At 39.0% G+C, this 27,943-nt stretch overlaps 1 protein-coding gene across 2 annotated transcripts; it reads left to right on the top strand.

Annotated features, from left to right (window-relative positions):
* Window positions 1-73: 73 nt before the first annotated feature.
* Window positions 74-27,848, top strand: LOC133517252 (calnexin). 2 transcript variants are annotated; one of them, XM_061850470.1, is made up of 13 exons: window positions 74-212; window positions 477-590; window positions 822-986; window positions 7,601-7,750; window positions 12,027-12,235; window positions 13,044-13,251; window positions 14,413-14,533; window positions 15,654-15,790; window positions 16,275-16,391; window positions 17,280-17,420; window positions 18,644-18,769; window positions 23,899-24,096; window positions 25,021-27,848. In XM_061850470.1, exons 2-13 carry the CDS (start codon window positions 477-479, stop codon window positions 25,087-25,089), a joined length of 1,755 nt encoding a protein of 584 aa, XP_061706454.1. In that variant the 5' UTR covers window positions 74-212; the 3' UTR covers window positions 25,090-27,848. The 2 variants fall into 2 exon arrangements, with proteins under 2 accessions (XP_061706454.1, XP_061706455.1); XM_061850471.1 differs by lacking the exon at window positions 18,644-18,769 and adding an exon at window positions 20,137-20,259.
* The last annotated feature ends 95 nt before the right edge of the window (window positions 27,849-27,943 follow it).

Raw genomic sequence — 27,943 nt, forward strand, 5'->3', positions numbered from 1 at the left:
ACGACGATATATTAAATGTATAAACATAGAAAAAACTTTTACATTTATTGAACGCAACGGAAAATTCTCGATCGCTACCGTGACAACTGTTTGTTTTTGATTGGTTGAAAATTTTCACGAAAATCCATCTAGATCTGAAGTTTCTCAGACACAGTATCATTGAGAATTAAATGAAGATTGACCAATAAATTCAGTTATTGACGTAGAGCAAGGTGAGAAATTACATGTTTCCCGTTAATTTCGCCAGGATAAACTTAAAAGTGTCCCCCTGTGGTAAAAGTTATTGAGGATATCCGGTGCCCGTATTTCGGGTTAAAGTACGCTTCGCGAAGCGTTATTCTAACTTTTTATAATTAAGTTAGCATTTACAGGCGTTTTAATCTTAGCTGAAGAGCTGTCGTGGTTCATTTTATTTCAACATTTGTAATCCGACGCGTTGTAAAGGCGGTCATCATTAGTTCAGTTGATCTTTTCAGATGGCTCGATTGACTCGTGAGGTGTGTGTTTTAAGTGCCTTATTGGTGCTAGTGACTTCAGCGGCGAATGTTTATGCCGACAGCGAAGACTCTAATGATGGAGTCACCGTAGAGGTTAGTTATCATTTTAAATTTACAGGTTATAGCTATCATGCTTTAATAATGAGGTGAATGACCTATTTTGCCATCTTTTTAGGAGGATGATAAGCATCTGATAAGTTTAGTTGGTTGAGATTTTACCAATTTTTTTACAGAAGATCTTTTCACCTTTCCAATAAGGCCTTCATTTCATAAAGTTTTTAGGTAAACAAATTCAATGATAATGATTCAATACTTTCTCATCAGGTAGAAGAAGAGGACCAGTATCGAAGCCCATCAATAAACTCAAAAAGCATTTACTTAGCAGAGCATTTTGATGATGAGAATGCATTTAAGAAAAAATGGGTGAAATCTGAGGCCAAGAAACAGGGTGTTGATGAAAATATTGCTAAATATGATGGTAAATGGGAGGTAAGTTACAAAAATTAATCAATTAAAAGCATATTACTGGGATCTTAATACACTAGTTAAAATCTTGGAGAAATAGATCTAAAACACTGGGCATTTACTGAGTGACATGCATGCCATCTGTAAGGACCCACAAAATAGTCATTTTTGGCATCTATTACTTTTGTGATGGTGGATTGTTTTGTTGTACTAGCCACTTTATGAAATTTGGACACACACATATGTCGCAGGGTCCAAATTCTGCAAATGTGGCAAATGGAGGATACATGTGAGGCTATAATTCTTCAATTTTTGCCATTGCAACGGTAGCTATCTGAATCATGTCATCATGTTTAAGGGCTGCAGTGGCAGCCAATAAACACAAAGATTTTTGACAAATACTCTGGTAATATATTGAAAACATATGTTTGCAATTTCTGCTGTCTCCCTGGATAGTTATGGACAGTATTATTTTTTTTTTTTGGTAGTTTCTGGGATAGACACCTCATTTGGTCTCAACCCCTGGGGTCTAATACACATATACACGCACTTGGTTTAGAGTTCTATTAAACAAAGCAGCACAGTTGTAATTTCAGTTCCCGTTTTTCCTTTTAAAACTCTAAACAACTCGGTCCTCCGTTTTCTCTATTTATTTTTAATATCCTCTTCCCTCTCGGATACCGTAGCTAGCGGACGCGTCCCAATACTCCGCGCACATTTAATTTATGCAAAAATATTTATCTTAAATCTCATTGGTCGCGGAAATGACCTTACTCTATAGCCAGTGCAGTGTCCCTGTCGTAATCTAACCCCGTGAGTGCAGTCAAAACGAGACAAGTGTATACCCGTGATTCAGACTATCACCTAACGGAGCTATCGGCTACGCGCTGCTACGAAATTGCTACGAGGTGCTACGCAGCGCACGTTATCAACGACCGTCTAGTACTAATACGAAATAGTACTTGTTATAACTACGAGAATTACTTATAATGACAGATATGTCATCACTGATGCGAACACCACCAAATTCCCTCCCTTCAGAAACGCAATCTAACCCAGATCTTACTGTGATGTCGGACTCGGAAACCAATGTAACATCAAGAAAGAGAAAAGATCGTGATTATTGTCTTGCTTCCCAAATGGAAACACTACTTACAATGTTCCAAGACTTGAAACAAGAACAAGCTACGAGCTTCGCTAAGATGGAAGGCAATATCGCGCAAGTTAAGGAGCAAAACGACAGCTTATACTCTATGCTGAACGATATACGTGCACAACAAACTCAATTACAAGACCGTATGGAATCTCTTGAAATTAAAGGACAAGCTACTACATCGGTTGTTGACAGCATGGGCCGCCAAGTAGAATCACTTCAGAGAAAACTATTGGAAACCAGTGTAGAAATACGTAATATTCCTACTGAGACCTCCGAAGAGGCAATCGCCATCGTAGAGAAAATACACATGGCTTTGAACCTGGATTACAATAAATGTTTTATTCGTTCCTTGTTTCGTGCGCGCGGCAAACAAAATGAGCCAAGACCTATAGTGGTTGAATTTTGTACAGTGTCACAAAAAACTGACCTACTTAAGGGCATCAAGAAATTTAATGCAGCTAATAAAACTGACAAATTCAACACAGGGCATTTTGACTGCCTACCTAAGAATACAGTGTTTATAAATGAGCGGCTCACACCCAAATGTAGCCACCTACGGTTTCTCGCGAGATCAGGCGTAAAAAGAGGTGACTTCTACTCTTCGTGGACCTCCGGAGGAAGACTGTTCGTAAGGAAACAAGAGGGCCAGCCAGCTGTTGAAATTACGGACCCCAAACAGTTGGAAAACACTCAAGCATGACTGTCAATATTTTTAGTTTTATACATGGATTATGCTAGTGCATCTTTATATTTTCTAAGTAACATGCATATTCGCTCATACTACATAGTTATAATTATCGTCGTAAGTACTCGTAATAATGGAACTCACATCACACTAAACATAACCTATACACAATCACACCAAATAAAACACACCAGAGAGATTCTAACAATAATATCCTATATGGCATTAAAAACCTCATATGTAATACTGTATCTTATTTTTTTTATTGGCGTGGTGGGTAACCTCTTAACGTGCGGCGATAGTATTTTCACTCGTTTTATATTACATTTATTCTCACAGAAGACACTCCTTATTGTGTTTTCTGCATATGTCATTAATATTTTTTTCTTATTATGACACTAAATAACGTTATTGAAGATATTGATGAAAATATTACCGTCGGTAAATCATTCCTAGTTGAAAACCCCAGCCAATGTAAACATTTATTACAAACAAAAAAAAATCAACGTAGTCTAACCTTAATTACACAAAATATAAGAAGTATATCGTGCAACTTTGATAATTTCCAGGTTTTTCTTGCTAGTTTCGAAATTGAATTTGATATAATCATTCTAACTGAATGTTGGCTATCTGGTGGCTTGACACTTCCCATATTACCTAATTATACATGTTATCCTACTTTAAAACGAATTAATCAAAATAGCGGTGTTGTAGCATATATCAAATCCGATTTAAAGGTCCGAGTGTGTGAACCTGACCTTGAAGATGCCAACTGTTTACTGATTAAAATAGATGAAGAATTTGCGATTCTTGGAATATATCGACCGCCTTGCTATAGGTATATTGATAGATTTTTAACAACTTTAGATGAAATTTTGCATTCGATTCGTAATTTTAAAAATGTTGTATTAATGGGTGATATCAACATTGATACCAAACATGACTCGTCTGACCAGAGATGCTCCGACCTGCTGAACATGGTTGCCATGCATGGACTTATGCCCAGTCACTATTTCCCTACCCGGCAAAACAATTGCCTTGATCACTCAATTGTCAAAACTAACCTCCCAATTACAACATTAGTTTATCAAACGAGCCTAACAGACCATTACTGCGTTATAACGGCCGTAACAACAAATTCTACTCTCTCTTCGACACAGAGTACGAGACCCCAAATTAATTATAAAACTGCCATGCAGGATCTCTTGACTACTGACTGGAGTCTACAAATAATTTTCTATCAATTGTCACCAGCATTATAGAAAAAAACACGACTATTAAAAGGATTTCAAATAGGAAAAGAAGATACAAGCCATGGATAACGCCTGGTTTACTTCGCTGTATGAAACACAGAGACAGACTTCATTTAAAATCACGAAAATATCCTGATGATGAAATTCTACAGATCTCTTATAAGAGGTATAGAAATACTTGTAATCAAATACTTAATACACTAAAGCGAAATTATGAACGCGACATGATCAATAAACACAAAAATGATTTAAAAAAGACCTGGAATATAATAAAAGAGATATGTCATATTAAAAAACCCCAAACTGAACCATTTAACCTTATTAAAATTAAATCAAATTCTACAGACTCGATCAACTTCATCAACGAATATTTTACCAATATAGGACAAGACCTCGCCGCGAATATTACTACGCGTCGCATTCACTTTCCCTCTAATGTACTAAATGAAAATGAACAACCTTGTATACAGACCCCGGTTAATTCACTAGTATTGCTGCCTACTGATGAAACTGAAGTACTAAATACAATTATGTCACTAAAAAATAGCTCTTCTACAGGTTGGGATGGTATACCATCTGCTCTTCTTAAGCTTTCAGCTTCCTCAGTTGCTAGACCTATTGCCCACATTTGTAACTTAGCCATATCTACTGGCGTATTCCCCAAAGCGCTTAAGAAGTCTGTGGTTGTACCTATTTACAAGGCGGGAGATAAAGACAGTGTCACTAATTACCGGCCAATCTCACTACTTCCTGTTGTATCTAAAGTTCTTGAAAAGGTTATAAATAAACGTCTTAAACATTTTCTGCAAAATTTTAACCTACTGTCCAGTAATCAATATGGCTTTCGAAATAATATCTCAACTACAGATGCAATTAATCACGTTGTCGGACATATTGTCAATAAACTCGATTCCAAATCCAAATGCATAGGAGTATTTCTCGATCTAGCCAAGGCCTTTGACACTGTCTCTATCCCAATCCTTCTTGATAAACTACAGAAGCTAGGTATAAGAGGAACTCCTCACCAACTTTTCACTGACTATCTTACTGATAGAACTCAAATTGTTAAAATAGGTGAACATAATAGTCATGAGACGCTAGTAAAATTCGGGGTACCGCAGGGTAGCGTACTTGGCCCTACTTTATTTTTAATATATATAGATGGTCTATGTCGCCTTAAACTCCAAAATGCTGCTATTGTGACCTTTGCTGATGATACTGTGCTTATGTTTGACGGACCATCATGGCATGATGTTAAATTCACTGCAGAAAAAGGCCTATGTCATGTTATGAATTGGCTCAATAATAATTCTTTATCGCTCAATCTAAGCAAAACAAAATATGTTACGTTTAGCATAAAGAACTCCATGCAACCTTCTAATTTTTGTATTCAAGCACACACTTGTCCGGACACTTACACAGCTCCCTGCAACTGCTACACACTTGAATCAACTAATGTCGTAAAATATCTTGGTGTAAATATAGATCAAAATTTAAAATGGAACTACCACATTAATTCCTTATGCTCTCGAGTTAGGAAACTAATGTATATATTTAAAAACATTAGACATTTAAGAGATCCTGGTATTGTCAAGAATGTATATTTTGCACTCTGCCAGTCCATCATATCATACGGCATTGAAGTTTGGGGAGGTGCCAAAAAGTCTCACATGATTGCAATAGAACGAGCTCAAAGAGCAGTTATTAAGGTAGCTACATTCAAAAACTTCAGATACTCAACAACCGCTTTATATAAAGAATTTAACGTTCTATCAGTAAGACAGTTATTTATAAAAGCAACCATCTTAAAACAACACAAGAAAGCGCCATATTCAAGAGTTTCTGAGAGAAGAAGAAACCGAATTTTTATCAATCCACCCAGTAGAACTAGTTTTGCCCATGACTTTGCTTTTTTCCTTGGTCCATTTCTGTACAACAAGATCTCCACAAGTATTAATTTAACCCAGCTTACAGTGAATCGGTGTAAAGCGGAAGTTACATCTTTTTTGAAATTATATGATTATGATGAGACCGAAAAACTTTTAAAAACTACTGTCTAAAAATGTTAACCTAACCCAAAAAATTATTGCATAATTTTCTTATATACGTTGGCCTTACATATATACAAATCCATCCATACATGCTTCTCGTGGTATTTAGAATCTCACATGATATGATGACAACTACATACAAGCACACACACACACACACACACACACACACACACGCACACGCACACGCACACGCGCGCGCGCATATATAAACACTTATTTGAATTTCCCATACCATTTGTTGAATTTGCAACCTGTATATGTATATATACTATATTCTCTTTATCTTTATATAAATATATATAACTAGTGCTGCGGAGATACTGACTGTGTATATTGTGTCGTCTAGACTTAGATAGATTAAGTGTGTTCTGGGAGAGGTGGTGCATCCTGCCGTCATACAGTTCTTACTAGTACGGAGGAATCATTTCCTACTCTTACGAATTATATACTGTAAAGTTAAAAATGTACTAAAAGGAAATAAATAAATTGAAATAAATTGAAATATTAATTGAGAAAGATTGCAAATAGGCGGGTCCACACAGAGCGAGCCTATGCGCGAGGCAATTTCCTCACGCAAAAACCGGCTAATGTAGACATGCCTCGCGCGTATGCTCGCTCTGTGTGGACCCGCCTACTTAAGATACAGAAGAAATTTTTATCATTAGGTATATTAAACTGTATTAATTAAGAATTAAATACATATTTCGACGTGATATGGCGTCGACAATCGTTCTAAACTTAAAATTTCAAGGTCTTTATTACTAAGAAATTTCGATCCTTAATGGTTAAAAGAGTAGCTTTCGTAATCGGCACTTTAGTGTCACTCTCTTAAAAAGTACAATGTGCAAATGGCCTTGATCGGTTGCTTGTCACCCCACCTTTTTGATTGAGCTGAAACTTCACATGTAGATGTAGTGCAGGGACAACCAGCCGGAAGCAGGCGGGCTGTTGATCGCTTGTTGCGTTCACTGAGCCCAGTTCCCTGTAGTTGGAGATGCAGGTTACTGTCTCGGGCATTCCCCCACTATTCTCCTCAAATCTTCTCATTTTCCTGCAGAACAGAAGTACATCTTAAACTTCGACATCCTTTAGGTCGCTCTCTTTTAGTTTATCACTACCGAATGTATTATATGTATATGTAATACATATAATGTTGAATGTATATAAAATATATAAATAAATATCTTTGTACTTTGTACCTCACACTGTTCGTAAACATACATAATGCACAGTCAGTTAAAAAATAGTCTGTCTGTACATCCCACTACTGCATGGACAATTGGACACAGCCAATACAGCTCTTATTGTATAAAAGAACTTCTTAGCATACTTAATAAAATTACACTCGCAAGTAATAAGGTTATGTTTGTTTTAAATTTAAACAAACATTTGATTGATTTAGAGTCAAGTGTAGGCACACTAGGATGCGTTTGCGCAAGACATTACATACAAGTATCAAAAATGAAAGTTTTACAAAAGTCTTATTTCAGATCCAAGCACCTTCACGCAAGATTCTGCGCGACGACCTGGGTCTGGTTTTGACGACAGAAGCAAAGCATGCTGCCATCTCTGCTCTGCTTGACAGGCCTTTCGAGTTCAAGGACAAACCACTTGTTGTGCAGTATGAAGTTACTATGCAGGTATGGAATGGTTCCATTTCATTTTAGGTTAAAGTTTGCTACATAATTTTTTAATCTTTTTATTTTGGTAATAGACACTAGTGATAGAAAATAAGATTCTTCTTCGATTCGTGGTTGCGACCCTCAGTCATGAGGAAACGGCTATAACCGCGAAAATCGAAGTTCGTCAATTATGGGCATTTTTCTCTGTCACTATAATTACGTCTTAGTGAGAGTAAAAGAGAAAGATCCCCGCAGATTGCGAATTTCGGTTTTCGCGGCAGTCGCGACCACATGAGATCGTTATTTTTTGCACCAAGGCTCTCCATTCTGCACAATTTTCATCATTTGGATAACATTCTTTTAACCCTATAAGGCCCAATGTGCATTACCATGTACAGTCATCATCAGATATATCGGAGCGGCCAAGGTGCTCACAAATATATGAACACGTCTCTACTCTATAGTAAGTAAGTAAGTAAGTAAGTAAGTAAGTAAATATTCTTTATTGTGCACCATACATTTAAAAATAGACAGGAAATGAAAAAACGCGTAAAAGTTAGGTAACAACAGGCGGTCTTATCGCTAAGAAGCGATCTCTTCCAGACAACCTTTGGGTAGCAGGAAACTATGAACTTACAACATTGAACGGGTAGTGCCGATATACATATAATTCAACAAAATGAAGACGCAAACAATATAATACATACCTACATACTAATAAAATGAATACATATATACATACATACATTATATATTATACAATCATAAATAAAGGCAAGTTAAGGCAGCGAAAGGTATGAGTCTTCAAAAGATTTTTGAAAACGGGAAGGGATTTAGCACGTCTAATGTCTAATGGCAAAGCATTCCACAACCGAACAGCACGAAAAGAAAAAGAGTTGCTATAAAATTTTGATGTTGAAGGTGGTGGAGCAAGGAGATGCATCTCCGCACAGCGGACCGAGGAAAGATAGTTGAAACGCATATAGTCAAGGCGATAGAGTGCGTGTTCAGATATTTTGAGCACCTCGGTTGCTCCGATATTTCTGATGGCGACTGTACACTCCTTTTCAATCGAATTAGAACCTTTCATGATCCAAATAAAGTAGCATTTCTTTTAGTTCTTAACAAGGTTCACAAATGTATGCATTCTAATAAAATAGGTAAATTTTGTACGGTGGGGCTCACGAGGTTAACTGTATTTGTAAAGGTCTTAAACAAATAAAATAGTCTTGTATATAACATTGAAGATGGCTTTCTTCTTATCATCCATGGTTTTCAGACACAGTGTCATGTATGAGTATTGATAAAAAAGTCTATAAATATTTTATCTTTTAAAGGTCCGTTATTCATGAATTGGACCCATTTGACTCTTAGGCCGCTTAAGGCCGTTCATACTTTTGGCCGAGGGCAACTTTATCCGGACAAGTGCGAGCCGAACTCGCCCACCAAGGGTTCCGTACAAATTTACAGGGATCGGAACCGGTTTTTTGCAAAAACTTCGAAATATTTTATGTTTCGGTTTATTTTATACTCCAAATGTAGGACTCGGTTGTGTTTTCAGATAACGACTTCGTATTATTAGATTGCCTAATTAGAAATGAAGTAAGTAACGAAGAACGAAAAAATACCGTTTTCGTTCCCATACAAAAAATACCGGTGCCCGATCCCTGCAAATTTAACTTATTTTTAGGTTTTTAAAGGTCTTTCAGACTGGCAGACGGATGGACGGACAACAAAGTGATCCTATAAGGGTTCCGTTTTTTCCTTTTGATATGTATAGTGTGTGGTGCTCCCGGACTTTATAATAGTGTTAATAATAATACATACAGCATCTTCAAGAACTTTATTTTGACATTCGTTGATTTGAGAACTGTTTTTTACAACACAACACATTTTTCGTCATATTAATAATTGGTTCATGTTTAAAAAACCAATTAGTTGTGACCGATAGTCGAGCCGTAACTAATTGGCTTTAGCTGAGCCAGTGTTAGACGCAGTTCAAGGTGCCACTGAGGACAGTGAGAAAGTAAATCCTAGTATTGCATCAGGCCTAATGAACTTACTGTGTCTGATGCTTATATTATGAATATATTTGTATACGTAATGGATTCCTTTGTATGAAGTTGTACACTAAACATTTTTTTTTAATTTGGACACTTATGTTTCTACTAAAAATCACAGATAAATCGAAATCGAAGGGAGAGACACTAGAAGAAAAAGAAAATCCAAGATTTTCATTCCGTTCTGTTACAATTTTGCATAGATTTGTGTATGAAGTTAAATGGATGGAGAGATTGAAAAGTGTATGAAAATTTTGAGACGATTCTTTTCTCCTATTAGGATCGAAGGATCGAAAAAAAGTGTAGTGTGCAACTTTAAATAAAAAACCGGACAAGTGCGAGGGTTCCGTACTTGTTAGTATTTGTTGTTATAGCGGCAATAGAAATACATCATCTGTGAAAATTTCAATTGTCTAGCTATCACAGTTCATGACAGCCTGGTGACAGACGGACAGACGGACGGACGAACAGCGGAGTCTTAGTAATAGGGTCCCGTTTTACCCTTTGGGTACGGAACCCTAAAAATGCCCTTATAAGTGTGAAGTCTGTGGTATAAAACACGACGCCAAAAACGAAATCTTTATTTTCTGCCCAAACGCAACACCGACAATGTCAGTGCCCTTGCAGATGCCTTTAAACATTAATCATAGCAATAAAAAATAAAAAGGGGATATAAACGAAACTAAAATAACACAAAGATGTTGCAGTCCACGTTTTGAAAATATACTGGCGCGACGCCAAACTGGAAACTTTATTCGGAAATGATGACGCTTGTGATGTGGGTGTCTAGTTAATGCGAGTAAAGGAGTTTCGATGAACAATGATTTGTAATATTTTGTTGTCACAAAAGTGTATGGCACACCCATGTTGTTTAACTAAATGTTTTTCTCATTTCATTTTGACTACTTATACATATGTAACATTCCTCGGGCTCGGGTATAGGCACCTTATGGCGGTTGGCGCTTACGCCGGATAGCGTCGCATTGGGAGTGTTGCGACTGCCACTTCGACCAATCAGTGATCTATTATGACGGCCCTTTAAAGTTCATTATTTTTGCTGAATCCAGGAAGTTCCAGATTCTTTGGGCCGTAATGTTTTGTACCTTAGGGTTGCAATACATGCCGCCCTAAGTAGGTAATTCTTTTTTACATTAGTGGTCCACAGGAACAGAGAATGTGCATTGCAGTCTCCTCTGACTCCTGGCAGAACCTGCATGTCGCATCTTGTTTCTTTCCAATTTGAAACATGTGTTTGTTAAGCTTACAATGTCCAGTCAATATTCTAGTCACCGCGCAGGTTTTGTGCCTTTTGAGCCATAGAATCTCCTTATCAGTGCTTCGGCGCATTATAATGGATCATCGTTAATAACAGCGTAAGTGCCGGCTGCTATAAGGTAGGGACCTTCACTCGTTGGACGTCACATATAAGCATTTAAAAGACAAAGAGTTGATAACAATGCTATTAAAGTTAGGAAATTATGTATTAAATGTAGGGGGTATAGTGATAGTTAACATTTAGCTTACTAAGGCTCTGCATACAAAATTATTGCCATATCCCATAATATATTTTTATACTTGATAGTATATTTTTATACATGAATAAATATATTTTTATGATTAGAAAATATAACAATGAGTCAAGGTTAGGAAGTCTTTTCATTTATCATACAGTATTTTAAATTGGCTTTTTTAGAGTTCCGTACCCAAAGGGTAAAACGGGACCTTATACTAAAACTCCGCTGTCCGTCTGTCACCAGGCTGTATCTCATGAACCGATGATAGTTAGACAGTTGAAATTTTCACAGATGATGTATTTCTGTTGCCGCTATAACAACAAATACTGAAAAGTACGGAACCCTGAGTGGGCGAGTCCGACTCGTACTTGTCCTATTTTTTTATTTTAAAGGAATACACTATTGGCTTCTAAAGATGTCACAAAGCATTCCAGGCCCATCATCTTGTGGTACAATTCATAGTTTAGAAGTTGTCTTTAAAACTGTCAAACTTATTTTCGACCAGTTTTCAGCCATCCATATCAACTGAAATTTGACATATACTTAGAACCGGTGAAAATGTAATTTTTTGAATACACTGACCAATGATAAAACTACGCAACCTCATTATGTTTGGGTTTCTTAGAATCGCCTAAGTGATTAGTAGATGACTGTCGAAAGAAAAGTACAGTGATTGAAGGTTGTATCAATTAACATTTTTGATTAAAAAAAACACTTTAGGAGGGCCAGAACTGCGGGGGAGCCTATGTAAAGCTGCTCTCGCGCGGCGCCAACACCAAGGCGGACCTCCGCAAGTTCTTCGACCAGACGCCGTACACCATCATGTTCGGCCCCGACAAGTGCGGCAACGACAACAAGCTACACTTCATCTTCAGGCACAAGAACCCGAAGAACGGGACCATTGAGGAGAAACATAGCAAGAAGCCTACGTGAGTCTCTGAGTCTAATTATATACTCGTAGTACTAGTGTGGTCATTAGGCCGGTTCACACAGGGCGAGCATACGCGCGAGGCAAATAGGCGGGTCCACACAGAGCGAGCATACGCGCGAGGCAATTTCCTCGCGCACAAAACGGCCAGTGACGTGCCTCGGCCGAGGCGGCGCACGCGTTTTCCTCGCACGAGCGCGGCCTTGGCCGAACCGCTCGTCGGTTTTCCGGTATGCTGCGCCAGTAGTTACGTTAAAAGTTGTCAAAACATGACAACATTGGAAAAAAAAGAACGAGAGTCGCAAATTGTCGTGTCCGTCTTTTGGTATCAGTCTCCTTTGTAATTTACTAGCGCTTTTCGTTAAAGGAAAACTTCATGAGGAAACTGGACTATCCCATGTCCCACTTAGCGCACCCCACACAGATTGAAATTAGAATTAAGATATTGTGTTTGAATGATCAAACACAATATCTTAATTCGGTTGCGGTGTAATATCATTAGAATTTTTGTAAAATTCTGATGATATCAATTCGTTTTTTTTAGAATGCTGGGATATCAGGTTTCTGTATAATACAGTTCAATTATAACAATTTAATTTTCAGAATAATTAAATCTTTAAGTACTTCCAATCTCACGGCCGCTATATCAAGTCCACAAACAATCAGAATTCAATTCTAAAGGTAACATTATAACGTCTTTTTATGGCTGGGAAATTTAGATCCTTAGGCTTAAAGAAGGAGAGGAGAGGATTCGTAATAGGCATTTTGGTGTCACTTTCTTAAATTCTCAATTGTTATTATGATTCCAGCCAACGCCTAGAAGATATCTACAAGGACAAGGAGCCTCACCTGTACACGCTGGTGGTGCGGCCCGACAACACGTTCAGCGTGTTCGTGGACCACAAGGAGGTGAACGCCGGCTCGCTGCTCGAGGACTTCACGCCGCCCGTCAACCCGCCGCAGGAGATCGACGATCCCGACGACAAGAAGCCCGATGACTGGGACGAGAGGGAGAAGGTATAATCACAAAAAATATACCGACTTCACAAAACATTTTAAAATGCCATCTTTTTATGGTCTTCTAATGGCTCCTCTACACGATGGCCCAGCGCAGGCCAGTCCGAGGTACGCATTTATGCGTTAGAGGGAGTAAGTGATATTGCTATCTCATTCCACCGCATAGCTGCGTCCCTTAGACTGGGCTACGCTGGGCCATCATGTAGAGGAACTCTGACGAAGACCATAAGCACCAAAGCAGTTCCACTTCACCAAAAATGCATGAATTGCTATAAAAAATACCAAGATCGATCGAGGTGTACTATTTGAGGGGCTTACTTACCTTGATTTCTCTTTCTTTCAAACAAAAAAATATATATTAAGCGTCTTGAGAAATCGAAGAAAATACATAACAAAAGAGATCCTGACGAAGTGAAGTGTATTCCCATTTGTCCCCGTCGGGCACAGATGGGAATAGGTGCATCCGTATAAATCATTCCCATTTAGGCGGGTCCACACAGAGCGAGTGAGCACGTAGGTGCGAGGCAATTTCCTCACGCACAAACCGGCCAGTGTAGACGTGTCTCGGCCGAGGCGGCGCGTGCGTTTTCCTGCCGTGGCACATCTACACTGGCCGGTTTGTGCGTGAGGAAATTGTCTCGCGCGTATGCTCGCTCTGTGTGGACCCGGCTTTTGACCTCGCCTCATGTATGGCGGCGATCATGCACGTGGGACAGGGACAAGTGGGCATACACCATTGTGAACCTCTTCCTTCGACATTTTAAAGTCGGTTAAAATTAAAACACCTCAGTGGTAAGGCGTGCTACTTTCAATCTGGTCGCATAATAAATGCATATGTTAAGAGTACATAGTCAATTTAATATGGAATATGACCTTTCGTTAACCAGTTTTGGGAAATCGGCTCAGCATGTTTTTATCAATGTATGTGTGCTAAAGTCTGAGTGCTTTGCACGAAGAATATCGTACATTGACCAGCCATTTCCAATTTCTATTACGCGCCAATTATATTGTCGTTCCGCCGAAGCCGCGGTCAATGCCACTGTGCGAGCGAGCCAGCAACATAAATATTCGCTTGTGATAGAGATGGAAATAGCGGGACATCTTCGTGATTACGATTAGCGTCGTTACTATTGGTCGATCATGAATGCCGCTGATTTGCAGATCGTGGACCCGGCCGCCACGAAGCCGGAGGACTGGGACGAGGCGGCGCCGGCGCAGCTGCCCGACCCCGCCGCCGCCAAGCCCGCCGGCTGGCGCGACGACCAGCCCGACATGATCCCCGGTCAGTCCCTGTACTAACTACTACCGAATAGAGAGCTCTGCTTCCAGGGTCGGATTTTATAAGGGCCTGTAACCTGTAAGGCCGCAGACTGAACATACGCGGCGAGTGTGGCGGCGCGACGACCGCCGCTGTCGGTCGAAACGGGTTCATTAGGCGGGTCCACACAGAGCGAGCAATACGCGCGAGGCAATTTTCTCGCGCACAAACAAGCCATTGTAGAGGTGCCTCGGCCGAGGCGGCGCGCTCAGGCGTGGCCGAGGCACGTCTACACTTGCTTGTTTTATGTGCTAGGAAATTGCCTCGCGCGTATGCTCGCTCTGTGTGGACTCGGCTATTCAAGTTTATACATTTTGATCGTGCCGCTCGGCGCCGGCCCCCATGCCGCGCGCCGCGTACGTCCAGTCCGCGGCGTAACCGCTTGCGTCCGTCTCTTACAGAATGGATGGTAATAGGAATGATTGGCGTAAAAATAACATGTTAATATTTTTACTAAATGTATAAATCTGATGTAATAAGAATAAGATTTTTTTTCTTTTGTGGCTTTTCTACCTACTGCCTTAAACCAACTAGACTAAGAAGCTTGGATAAAAATGGAAATGAAAAATTTACGTTTCGGTTACTGATTTTTATTTTTTCCCAAAATCACCAATAAGTCGGAGAAAATCTACGATTTACAGGTGCCATAAATGTCTTATTTTTAAAACTCAACCTATGCATAATTAATTCGTTTTATTACTAACAATTATATGAGTTATGCCTGAATTCAATGATTATTTTATTTAATTTATTCCGATTTCTTCGTCATCTAGTTATTTTATCAAAAATACATTTACGACTACATACTTTTTTATGGATAATTTTACCGCTCACGTATCTTTGATCCCAAATTTACCATCAGCCATAAAAGAACACAGCGACTTTATCAATGAATTCATAAGCCGGGTCCACACAGAGCGAGCATACGCGCGAGACAATTTCCTTACGCGCAAACCGGCCGTGCCTCGGCCGAGGAGCGTTTCCCTGGCCAGAGCGCCCGTGTGTGGACCCGCCTATTGATAATTTTTCCATGCAATTTCGCAGCTGCATGTATCCGTTTGTAAATGTTTCCGTATGGTGGCAGACCCGGACGCGCAGAAGCCGTCGGACTGGGATGAGGACATGGACGGCGAGTGGGAGGCGCCGCTGGTGGACAACCCACTGTGCTCCGTGGGCTGCGGCACGTGGAAGCCGCCCATGATCCCCAACCCCGCCTACAAGGTACACTACACTGTCACTGTCCAGGGGGCCTACCACGAAAACCGAAGTACGCGAAATGCGGGCAACTATCTCTTTTACTCCAATTAAGGCGTAATTAGAGTGACAGGGAGAGATGCCCGCAATTTGCGAACTCGCGGTAGGCCTTCAGATATGCGCAATACTCCTTATAGGCTTTGACGTCGGACGTCTGAGGTCCGAACTGACGCGCGAGATTAGCGTGGCGCTGAGAATGTCATGATTTTTTAGTAATTGTACCGAAGTGTAGGCGAATATGAATATTAATATTAATAACATTTTAAAAATTGTCGAGTGTAATATCAGATCTACCGAGGGACGCCATCTTGCCGAGCAAATTGACTCGACTGAGGCAAACGTGCTGAGGCAAAAGTTAGACGAGCACGTGGCCGCGCGAGGAAATTTAATTTCCTCGCGAGTCTGCTCGCTCTGTGTGGACCCTAACCTCTAATAAGGTTGATGTTCGCAGGGCATCTGGCGGGCGCCGCTGATCCCGAACCCCAACTACAAGGGCAAGTGGGCGCCGCGCAAGATCCCCAACCCCGACTACTTCCGCGACGACCAGCCCTTCCGCATGACGCCCGTTGTAAGTACATGAGTGGTATATAGGTCTACCCGATTCTAAGCTGCCAGCCTAGCCACGCTATCGCTTCGACAACGAAACGCTTTGTGTCTCTCTATCACTCTTCCATATGTGCGACAGTTACAGTTGCATTGCGATCGTTAAGGAGCTTAAACAATTTGTATGATGGCTCCGCGGCCTGTACAGTCTTCGTTGGTACTGATAAAGTAAGAGCGCTACGCATGAAGAATTTCGTACATTGACCCGTTTGTCCCTGTCTTTATTGCACGCGCATAATTATATTCTCGCCCATTATGAGACAGCAATATAATTAAATTACGTGCGTAAATTCTTCGTGCTTAGTGTCATTACTTTCATTATAATTATCAATGTAGTTGATACAATCACAGTAATTATATTTATTCTCTATAGATCGCATTTTTCATCCAATTTCCGTGAAATTTTGTCGGAATGTTGAATAATTTTAACCTCCTAAGGCTCAAGGTCCTAACTATAGTACTTATTTAGATCAATGAAATTTAAACCATATTCAATTGGAACAGGGTTGTATTTCAAACAAATAAAAATCAACTACACTATGGGTTCAAATTTCAGTGGCAAATATTGGGGTTTTCATTTGTATTGCTGGGCCTTAGGAGGATGGACTTTTTATTCAGTTTTTTTTTGGGTTGTGAGGTCTTCAATTCACTCAAGATTGTATCTCGACAACTGAATTTCCAGAGATTTAAATTTGCTAGCTAAAAACGAACTTACTTTATTTTTTATAATTTTTGTTAGACTAATTTACTTGATGAATCTGTTTTTTGTTCGATAAAATTGAGCCTCGAGATAAATTAGAGAAGTACGTTAGTCGTGTGATCCGATTCCAAAGTTGCGTGGTTGTACTCGTAGCACGCGGTGGGGTTCGAGCTGTGGTCGATGTCGCCGGCGCTGCTGTTCGACAACGTGGTGGTGGCGGACGACGAGGCGGCGGCGGCGGACTGGGCGCGCCTCACCTTCGACCTCAAGCGCGCCAAGCTGTCCCGCGACTCGGTGAGCACACACCTCCACTATCGACCTCACCACACAGGCGCTCCCGTACTCATGTAGTATGGGAGCGCGACCTCTTCTTTTGGTTGCGCTTACAACTATGACCATTACTCGTGTAATTTAAATATATTTACAAAAAATAAGTTTCACCCCACCTGGGCTATTATAGTATAAACAGGTGTAGATTACGACTCGGTTGAATTACCCAAATCGTAGCATTTTACAAGTAACATTGCACCTATGTGGCCTCGTGCTTTTTGTAAACCCTTCATGATGCAGTTCGGTGTATTATAGTAGCATACGACGAAATATGGCAACATTCACTCTCTAAAAGTAAAAGTTTAAACATTAAAGATTGGCAGAGTTCTCTTGCATACTGATGCTATTATTGGCCGTCCTTATGAACAACTAAGTTAATGGGTGGATCAACTAGTTCTTGTTATTATTCTATCCCGTCAGCTAGGGTACAATAGTCGCCAATAGTTTGCCTCAGAAGTAATATACTTACTACATTCTATAAATAAACTTCATAGATGATACCTTATTAAAAAGACATAACTGTCAAAAGCCTATACTTGGTGAATTTAAATGCCTTAAAATCAGAAGCCCTACCGCGAACCACGTTCGCCATGTTGCCTCCCTGTCACCCTTACGTTCGAATTTACAAGTGCGACAGAGTCTGAGACACTCTTTAAAGCCTTCAGGTTTTAAAAAGGGATCCAGAATATCGTACCCATGCTACTGACAAGAAAAGATTGATTCACCCTTACTATTTCAACTATTTATCTGACTTGCAATAAAATGCATACAAAATAATCACCATTAGCATTAACAAACCGATTAATTTTGTATAGTTGCGATAGTTTATTGAATATATTGAAATCAGAATTACATAAATTAAGGCTTTCAATATTTACTACAACGCACCACATATGTATGGACCTAACTTTTTCTCTCGGACGACACCGCTTGGCATGATTGTTAAATAATACCTAATTAACTGATCTAATGCTTTAATGACTGACGGACACCATCTTGCCGAGCAAATTGCTTTGGGATTTCCTCGCTGGGCAAACGAATGTGCCCACTAAGTTCACGAACAAGGTGACGCGCTATTGCTTCGCCTAGTAATTTCCTCGCGAGGTGGCTCGCTCTGTGTACACCCGTCTATCGCCTGAGACTAAAGTGCAATGCACTGTACTTACTTACCTGACTAATGGCCTCAGACTTCGCTATGGGGTCGCATGATGCGCGCCATGAACTACAGCCCGGGCTACTGGGCGCTGTACGGCGTGTACGTCGCCATCCCCATCGCCATATACGTCGCCTACCTCGTCAGGACCGCGCGAGAGGCCAGTGCCACTACCCACTATAAGCTAGCAACCTTTCATGCATACTGGTAGTGGTCGTCTCAGTCACGTTGAGACGCGAAATATGACCTATAGGCCACATAGAACGAACCGCCTCGCGAAGAAATTACCGCGCTATGCAGCTCGGTTAGTGGAGACGTGCCTCGCCCGAGGCAATGCGGCCGCGAGTACGTTTACTTCGCCCGAGGCACGTCTATACAGACCGAGCTGCTCTGCGCGGTAATTTCCTCGCGAGGCGGCTCGTTCACCGTGGACCCGCCTAATGACGTCACATTGAATTTACCGGCGCTTGAAGATTGAATCATTGGTATCGTGAATAAAGTCTAAGAAAAAATCTTACCGGAGCTTGACAGTTGATGCTGTTGATGTTGGCGTTGTACGGCATGGTATGTTCCGTGATAGCTGAATCGTCAACCGGGATCTTTTGATAACTAGCGTTACCATTCCCGTAAAGGAGCCCTAGAGCGTCATTTTCATTAGCTGTCTAATTCAAAGCATGAATTTGTCTTAAACTTTACACTTTACAGAATATTACTGTTCAAATGAGTGTGACTAATCAGTCTTATTTCGTGCATCAACAGTACGACTTAAACAATGAAGTTTGAATGTAAAATCCTTGGATTATGGTAGCCACAATACCAACTGACGACTGAGGTCATGATGCCACCTATTTCATTGTTGCATGTTCATAGAAAGTGTGAAGGAGATAGCGTTATAATCTCATTCTTGGGTTGGTATGGTGTCCGCTATAGCTTATTTTAAAGTGGGTTTTCTTATTCAGACGGTTTTGCTAGGCACGTTGAAAAACACTGCTACGGTGTGGACCACATAGTATAGCTTAGCATTGAAAGAGCTAGACTGCCACCCTGTAATTGGGACATGTTTTGAGTGTTAATATGCTATTTTACAATTTATGAGTGTTAATATTCCTAAGAGAATGTTCGTCTACCGCTAAATTAAGTTGGAATCTTAATTTAGTGGTAGAACAATTCCAAAACAAATTGAAATTAGAACATCGACACATGTGTTATACGGCCTATTTTATTTAAACTTGTACACACCATTAATTTATTTAAAAATTGTTAGTTCTACTCAAAATAATAACTAATGAGCACTTTCGATCATAATAGCAGAAGAGTCCCACGACTTTTTCTCCATTCCGTTACAATTGCTCATAGACTTTATGACAACTCGGAAACGACGGAACGAAAAATGTATGAATAAATTTCATTTACATTTTATTTTTATTCATGGGACTTCTCTCAAAAAAATGGTGTGTATAAGTTGAAATAGGATGTGGGCCGCTGCACCAGTAGCTAGCCCGCAGTAGCACCGCCAGTGTCCCGCAGGAGTCGGCGGTGGAGCGCGCGCTGCAGTACCTGGCCGCCAGGCCCTGGCTGTACGCCGTGCCCGTGCTGGCCGCCGTGCTCGCGGCGGCCGCCGTCGCCTACTGCTGCTTCACGGACTCCAAGGTCAGCCCAGATACGAGTATAGATAAAAGTGTGGGATAAAAGCTCCGCCGCACCACTGAACTTTACGCCTTACGAACGATTATAATAGTATTTTATACAACCGTGATATAATAGAGAGCTTTTCAGTTTTCATTCCGGTACCCTGTTTAGGTAACGAAGCTTGCTGAGTTGCCCAAGTAAGGTACGAAATTGAAAAGCTTGATTATATCACTTTTGTATACAATACTTTTTATACAAGTCGTCTAAAATAAAAGTTTATTTACTATCAAACCAAAATAATTAATGGAAATTGGTATAAGTATCTCAGTAGACAAAAATGTAAAACCCCCAAGTCCCCCGTTTAGTCTTTTCTATGGGAGCGCGGCGGTACGTGATTGATAATTTTTTTTTATAGTTGACTACAGCGCATCGAAATGAATATTAGGTATAGTTGAATTGGAAATACACAATTATAGTTTGGTATACGAAATCTTAATTCAACCATTACAGTCAACGAGTAGAAAAAATTTAAGATCACATCCGCAAATTGACAGTTGTTATTTGGTGACATCGAATAAATAGTTTCCATGCAGCCGTTGCTAGGTGATGCGCAAGATAAATTGCGCACGAAACATAACGTAACGTAATTTTTAACTTCACGCCCCATACATTTTCATACCCCGGGCTTATGAAAAGCGATTCTTAAGGAGTAAACTCCAATTTAAATACTGTGGCGGATCCAGGATTTTGGTTTGGGAGGGGCTTGAACAAAGAGGGTAGATTTAACCTTTTGACCGCCGTAGTCTGATATATCAGACAATCAATACCCAGCTCGTGTCGCCGCAGTCTGATAAATAAGACAATTTTTTTTCATGTTTTTCTCAAGACATTCTTTACTTTAATAAAGTTTACTTTGGTTCTTTGCATAAGTAAGTCGCAGTAATTGTTAATTAAGTAACAGTGAGACTGATCTGTTGATTTTATTATATTTTCTAGTTGAAAATAAACTTTAATTATACCATTAGATTATGTATGATTTTACCCCAAGTCTCGTAGCCAAAGTCTTATTTAAAAGACACCAGTGATGTGACGATGATTGGTATTGAAATATCTACGTCGACTTTCTCATTCGATGTTTAGATTTACGACGTCAGATTTATGCATGCGACTGACCTTACTTAGCTAACCTATTTTATCACTTCGATATGTTCTTATAAAATTATGACGTAAGTTGTCTATTATTCTACAATGTCGTCCGCTGAAGAATTAATTAGAATTTTAGAAGGAGCGGACGAAAATGAAGATTTTGAGTCGGATGACGACATACAATTTATAAAACGCGACCCTGGTTGATTGTTACCAATAATCCTGACCTACCGGTCTGATGCGGTTTGGCGTCACCTACTATATTGTCTATACATATAATATTTTATAGATCCATGAATGATAGATTTGGTAGACACTTTTTCCATGACTGAATCTGTCATAAAAATAATCTGCCGTAACCAGAATCTGTCCTTAACTGAATCAAGTTACCCAATGACTTAAGTAGCCACACCAAGTGTTGATACATTCGCTTCATACGCAATTGCCATGCAGAGACTCCTTCTGCAGTTCTAGGTGCACGTTCAGCGTCCAGAAACTTGACTCTAGCAACACGACATGCCATGATGGCCTCGCAGTAAATGATCGAGTACCTAATCCTTGTCATTGTGATCCCGATCCAAGCAGTTCCACTTTACCATTTACTCTTTGGACATTTTGATTCCATGGATGTTTTGACCCTTGGACATTTTGACACTTGGACATATTGAGTCCTTGGACGTTTTCAAAGTTGAACTTAGAAATAAATATATTTGAATTGTACTAGTGCCTACCTTCCAGGGTTTCGTGAAGTCGGTTTTTTTCATCGATGATAGATATTTGAATCGATAAATAAGGCGAGACTCTGTTATCGTGGTTCATCGGTAATCCCTACTAAGTTATTATATTCCGCAATAATAATCAATACAGACTACGCCGTCGTCTTAAAAATGAGACCGCATGTGACGTCAAAGATATAACTTAGAAAATTTTAGTGGTGTAGATTACTCGATATTTCAAAGTTATGTTAGGTCAACAAAATATATAAGAAGGTACTGTTTAGTAGTTTTAAAACTTTGAATACTATAATAATATTGAGTTAACAATATTTATTTATCAAAAGAATTGTGTTACTGTGTAAAATTTTATGATTTATTATGCCAAACAACGTTGAAATTTTCAGATTCGATACGTTTCTAATGTGATCAATCCTCTCCCTACTAGTGTCAACTTATCAACGAAAATACAATGAAGCCTTCGCCAATGTCTGAAATAGTAGACCGCTCATGACGTCACAGATACGAAATAAAAAATAATAGTGATGTAGCAAAGTCCATCAATAAATTTGCATAGCTGGTAAAATTCACAGATTCAATCCATTAATAAAGGGACGAAACCATAAAAAAGACATTGGTAAACGTGATTTAATTATTATATTTTTTTTTTTAATGATAAGGTGGTAAAAAATGAAGTTAATCACTGTAAACTATAAACAATAAAATATTTTATCGTAAGTTATGTGGCAAGCACTACACAGTTTGTTATTACTTAGTATAGGCGGCGACACGGGCACGTCCGATGACATCCTAAGCGGCGTTCAAAAGGTTAAGTATGGACTCTAAAATTCTTCATGGGGGGGGGGGGGGGGGACTCACATGCTTTTGGGGGCACTTGAGCCCTTTAGCCATCCCCTAAATCTACGACCGAATAAATACATTCACTCTGAACACTTTCGGCCCCAAGTTTAAATCAGATTTAAATTCAATTAAAATTCTGGCTTCATAAATTACATATAACTTTTGTTCGGTTTAGTTCAAAACTGTCTGTTTTTTGTGTTTAATTTTTATTTCGATATCTTAGGTCCTTTATTACAAACCGGGGGTCAAGATTCAAAATTATTGTTGAGGCTGGATGGGTTGGGATTAAAGTTCAGTACCTGGATATTCTGGGTATTTTATAGAAATAATACGTAATCGGTTAGCCGTCATCTTGAATCCTCAATTATTGTTCCGATCCCGTTGAAAATCCGCTTACATTTGAGTTTCTTATTATTCGAGCGGGATGTCGCTATAAAACGCGCATAGCGTTGTCTCGCTCCGATCGACGTGCGAACCGCATCGAGTGTAATAACCGCTGAGTTAACTTAACTTTTTTTACTCGTTAAGTAGAGTACTGGCCAATAATATATCACTTTGTTTTTTTTATGAGCATGTATAGAGGAAACTATATAGGTCTGTTCTTAGATTCCATATTTTACTAGTCATTTTATACAAATATATGATGAATACTGTGAATTACAATAGGAAACTCAGGATATTTCTAAAAAAGCTCTAATAAAACAATAAACGACTATATAAAAAAAAACCTCTATGGTAAAAACAACAACGCAAAAAGGACTACTACTAGACTACCTAAAGTAGTGAGGTGGAAATCACTTACAAATATATAAAAAAATATCTACCGTAAAAACATGGAAGTGAAGGTGATATATTATAGGCCGATACTGTACATACGAGATTAGTGAGGAGTGGGGACCGTAAATATATACCGTATCGTTAAAATGATGATGTGTTACAGGGCTCGGACGACCTGAAGAAGACTGACGGTGTGACGGAGGACGACCCGCACGACGAGGACGCGCCGCCGCGCCGCAAGACCGCGCTCGACGCCGAGCCCGAGCCCGAGCACGAGCCCGAGCCCGAGCACGAGCCCGAGCCCGAGCCTGAGCCCGAGCCCGAGCAAGAACTAGAGCCCGAACCCGAGAACACAGTGGAAGTAAGTTTTTTTTTATACGACGTCGGTCACAAACAAGCAGCCCGCCTGATGGTAAGTAGTCACCGTAGCCATAGCCAAACTCCAGAGGTGTTACATGCGCATTGCCGACCCTTTAAAAACCTGTACACTCCTCTTTTTAAGAACCCTATAAGAGTAAGTACTACTAGAGTATTACTTTTTTTAAGCAAGTATTTCGGTGGATCAACATTTTTTTTGTTAAGGCTAAGTTAAACCCTTTTCCAGGCATAGTACAATTTATCGACCACATACGCGCCATTCGAATTTCAACTTTAGCATTCCAATTTAAGGTTCAAATTAGATTATACTTTAAGAAAATGTTACTTGTCTTCAAATGAATCATCAAAGCTGGATTCATTGGAATATATTTGGATTTTTTGGGGAAACCTTGTAGATTGGTGCGGCCTGGAAAAGGGTTAGACGGTGCGATAACTCATATGCGATTTTCATTACATTACGGTATTTGATAGGTCGGCTGAATTTGATGTAACATCCAATCAAATTCAATTCAATCCGCAATGTAATTAAAATAGCATGCGTATGAGGGCTATCGTTTTTGCGCTCACATTTTACATACATGTATGCTCTTCTGCGGCGTCTGCCACCCTACTTACATATGTAGGCAATTATCCGCTCAATAAGGTTCAAAAATAGTTTGCAAGATTAGAAAAAATATTTAAATCGAACAAGTTAAATAAAAACTTGTAAAAATATAGACAAAAACTAAAGTTTAGGAGTATACCTGGATTATTATGGTATAAAATGGCTCGATCGTAATATTTTACAAGTAAGATTGGATTTGTAAACATTTCACAATGGACTGTCTGTGTAACCAATACAACTGTACTATTTTACTTCATGCATAACGAGTTGTGTTATTTTATTTCTTTTATTTATTGTCGACAGACAACACCTCTAGTGGACACAGACGGCGCCGGTGACGGCCAGCGGAAACGGAAACCGCGCAAGGAGTGAGCGAGACGAAGAAACACATTGATGAGTTGCAAACCGAATCTTATCGGTCGAGCAAAACCGGTTGTAAGACTACTAACCGGTAATTTTTTTTCGAAACGGAGTTTAAGATATTAATAAATATTTTGCCTTCTAAAAACTAGAACAAATTTCTTTTAGGTCACAAAAATATTCTGTGAGATTTATAACCGGTTTTTCTGGACCAGGTGTTTGCACTCTAGTCCTGTTTAGTTCAATGATAGTAGGCAGTCGCTAGGAGGATAAAGGTCCAAAGTTATTAATAGTTTCGTATTTTAACAGTTATCCTACATCTCCATTTAAATTAAATATATGGTAATGGTATCTTTGTCGCAAATTATTATGCGTTGAAATGGTTTAAAAGGTAGACAAGGAAAAACATTCCGTGAAAAATGGGCCTCAAATAATGAAGTTGGCAACTGTCAAGTTTTTTTATAGATGACGCCAGCATAGGTTTCCTCTGTTCTAGTTTTGTTCTACGATATTTTGGCTTAACCCCTTGGTGCCCATTGACGTCATATGATATCAGTATTTAACCTTATTACGTTGATATAAGATATAGTATATAACTGTCTGGGTTCTGACAGGTTAAAGGGTAAAACCACAATTTAACACTTGATAGGATTTACAAGGAAACCTATACTAGTGCCTAAAGTTTCGACCGACCAACCCCATTGACGCTACCCTCAATCGAATGAGTCGAATATCCTTGCTCTTAACGCCTTCACTGAACTGCGCTCGATCTGCCAAAGAAGATATTTGACATTGCCTTTTAGAACGAAAGATACAAATTGTATAGCTGTAATTATCCTGAAAGCTCTGATTTCCTAGGATAGTGGAGCCGTCTTATAGCGGCCGTAATATTACGGACGCAAAATTAACGTTCCTTCAATCACCACTCTAGGAAACCGCGCCATTTTGTTTAAGGACGACGTTCTAGTGACGTCATTCAACCGCTGTATTACGGACGCTATAAGACGGCACCGCTCTTCTAGGAAACCAGAGCTTAAAGGGGCGTTCACTGATCGTATTCGAAGCACGACTCCTCCTTACTCCGTAATGAATCGTATTTATGAACACTTAAGAATACTTTGGAGGTAGATGCAAAATATAAAGCATTTTACTATACTAATTGTTATTAGGTATTTGATTTTGAATTGAGTCACTTTCGGTCTGAAGGTATGGATTTGTTTTTGTTATGTTGTGAACATTGATTGGACTAAAAGTATTAGTTTGTTTTGTACGTGTAACTAGATTTACGGTTCGATATGTATAGCTCCAGTATACAATGAAGATGTTTGCAATAGCATACGCTATTTAATACATTTGGTTATTATAACTAAAGGAAATTATAGGTGTATAATTACATGTAATGCTAGGGTAATAACAAGTGTTCTCTCATTATTGTATGAGTATGTGAAATTTTAAACATCTTCATTTATGGGTATATCTATTTAAAGTTGTACCCCCAACTTGCATTTTAGATTTTAGGATTTTTTTGTCTATTTCGATCCTAATACAAGAAAAAAAGTATCCCCAAAATATCATACCATTTTTTTGTCCGTTTTATTACGGCCGTAGAAGGTTGTACGGACGTACGTTGAAAACCGTAACCAAACGGACCAAAAAATTTGGGGACATTGTTTAGTAAAAATAGGTAAAGCTGATATTCGACTTGAAATAATATAAAAAATCCCAATTCTAACTGGTACGACAACTTTAAATAGAAATGCCCTTATGTTACCTAATGCATTTCTATGCTATGATTTATTTTAATGTTGAATTAGTATTTCATATAGTCTTGTGTTACAATCACTTTACTACTAATTTCATATAGTCTTGTTGCAATACGATTTAGATACACATTTGTCTTTCACTGTTGTTTTCTATTGAGTTGAATGTGTGTATGTAACAAATTAGTTGGAAAAATGTTATAAGAAAAATACCTGTATATTCTAATATAATATTCATTTTTTGTAAAGGTCATGCTCATAGGGTATATATAAACATTGTAACATGGTATGTATAAAAATAAACTTGTATTTTTGTACATAAGTACAAGTATGATATAAGTATTGTGTAGCAAGTAAATACTACTGTATGTGACATAGTTTTGTCGCAGCAATCGATGTGATTTACGTTCATATTATTGTGACCAGGGGCAGAAGACTTGACACGTTCCTACTACGGATTATGTATGTATATAAACCTACACGTAAGAAAATGAGTGCGATACGCTATGCGCCCCTGAGCTATGTCGTAAGCTATATTTTTATCCACTCGGCGATAATTTGTTGAACAAACACATTGTATGATTTCACGCGTATAGTATAGAAATATATTACCAACTATTATCATTTCCAGTTATCTATATTTTTCGATTTAGTAGTCGCTTAAAAGTTAATATTCAGACTTGTAATGTCAATACTTACTGCATAAAAAAAGGTTTCTTTGTACAAAAAATGTTGGAATAATATGGCTGAATATTCATTTAGCGGCGAACATAATTTCTAAAACAGTTTTTTTCTTCGAGCAACGCCGGTTTCCGGTGTTGGTTTTTTGTCAGTAGATTTTTGACTTTTTCATTTCTTCAGCTTTTCTTACTTAACTGTCGAATTATTGAGCATGATCCTATATATGTAATTGTCGGTTACCGTGAGATGCATTTCATTAGTCCGTACGAGCGTGTGTGTGATATGATGCTATTGGACTGTAATTTACATTAATATATTTAATTATTTGTATGTGATCGTTTTATTTTATCAGATAGGGCGATTTTGTTATGCTAGAACTAGACCATACTCTGATAGACTTACCATACTTGAGAGTTAAATATCTT

Source organism: Cydia pomonella, chromosome 4, assembly GCF_033807575.1.
Source record: "Cydia pomonella isolate Wapato2018A chromosome 4, ilCydPomo1, whole genome shotgun sequence".
Classification (NCBI taxonomy): Eukaryota; Metazoa; Arthropoda; class Insecta; order Lepidoptera; family Tortricidae; genus Cydia; species Cydia pomonella.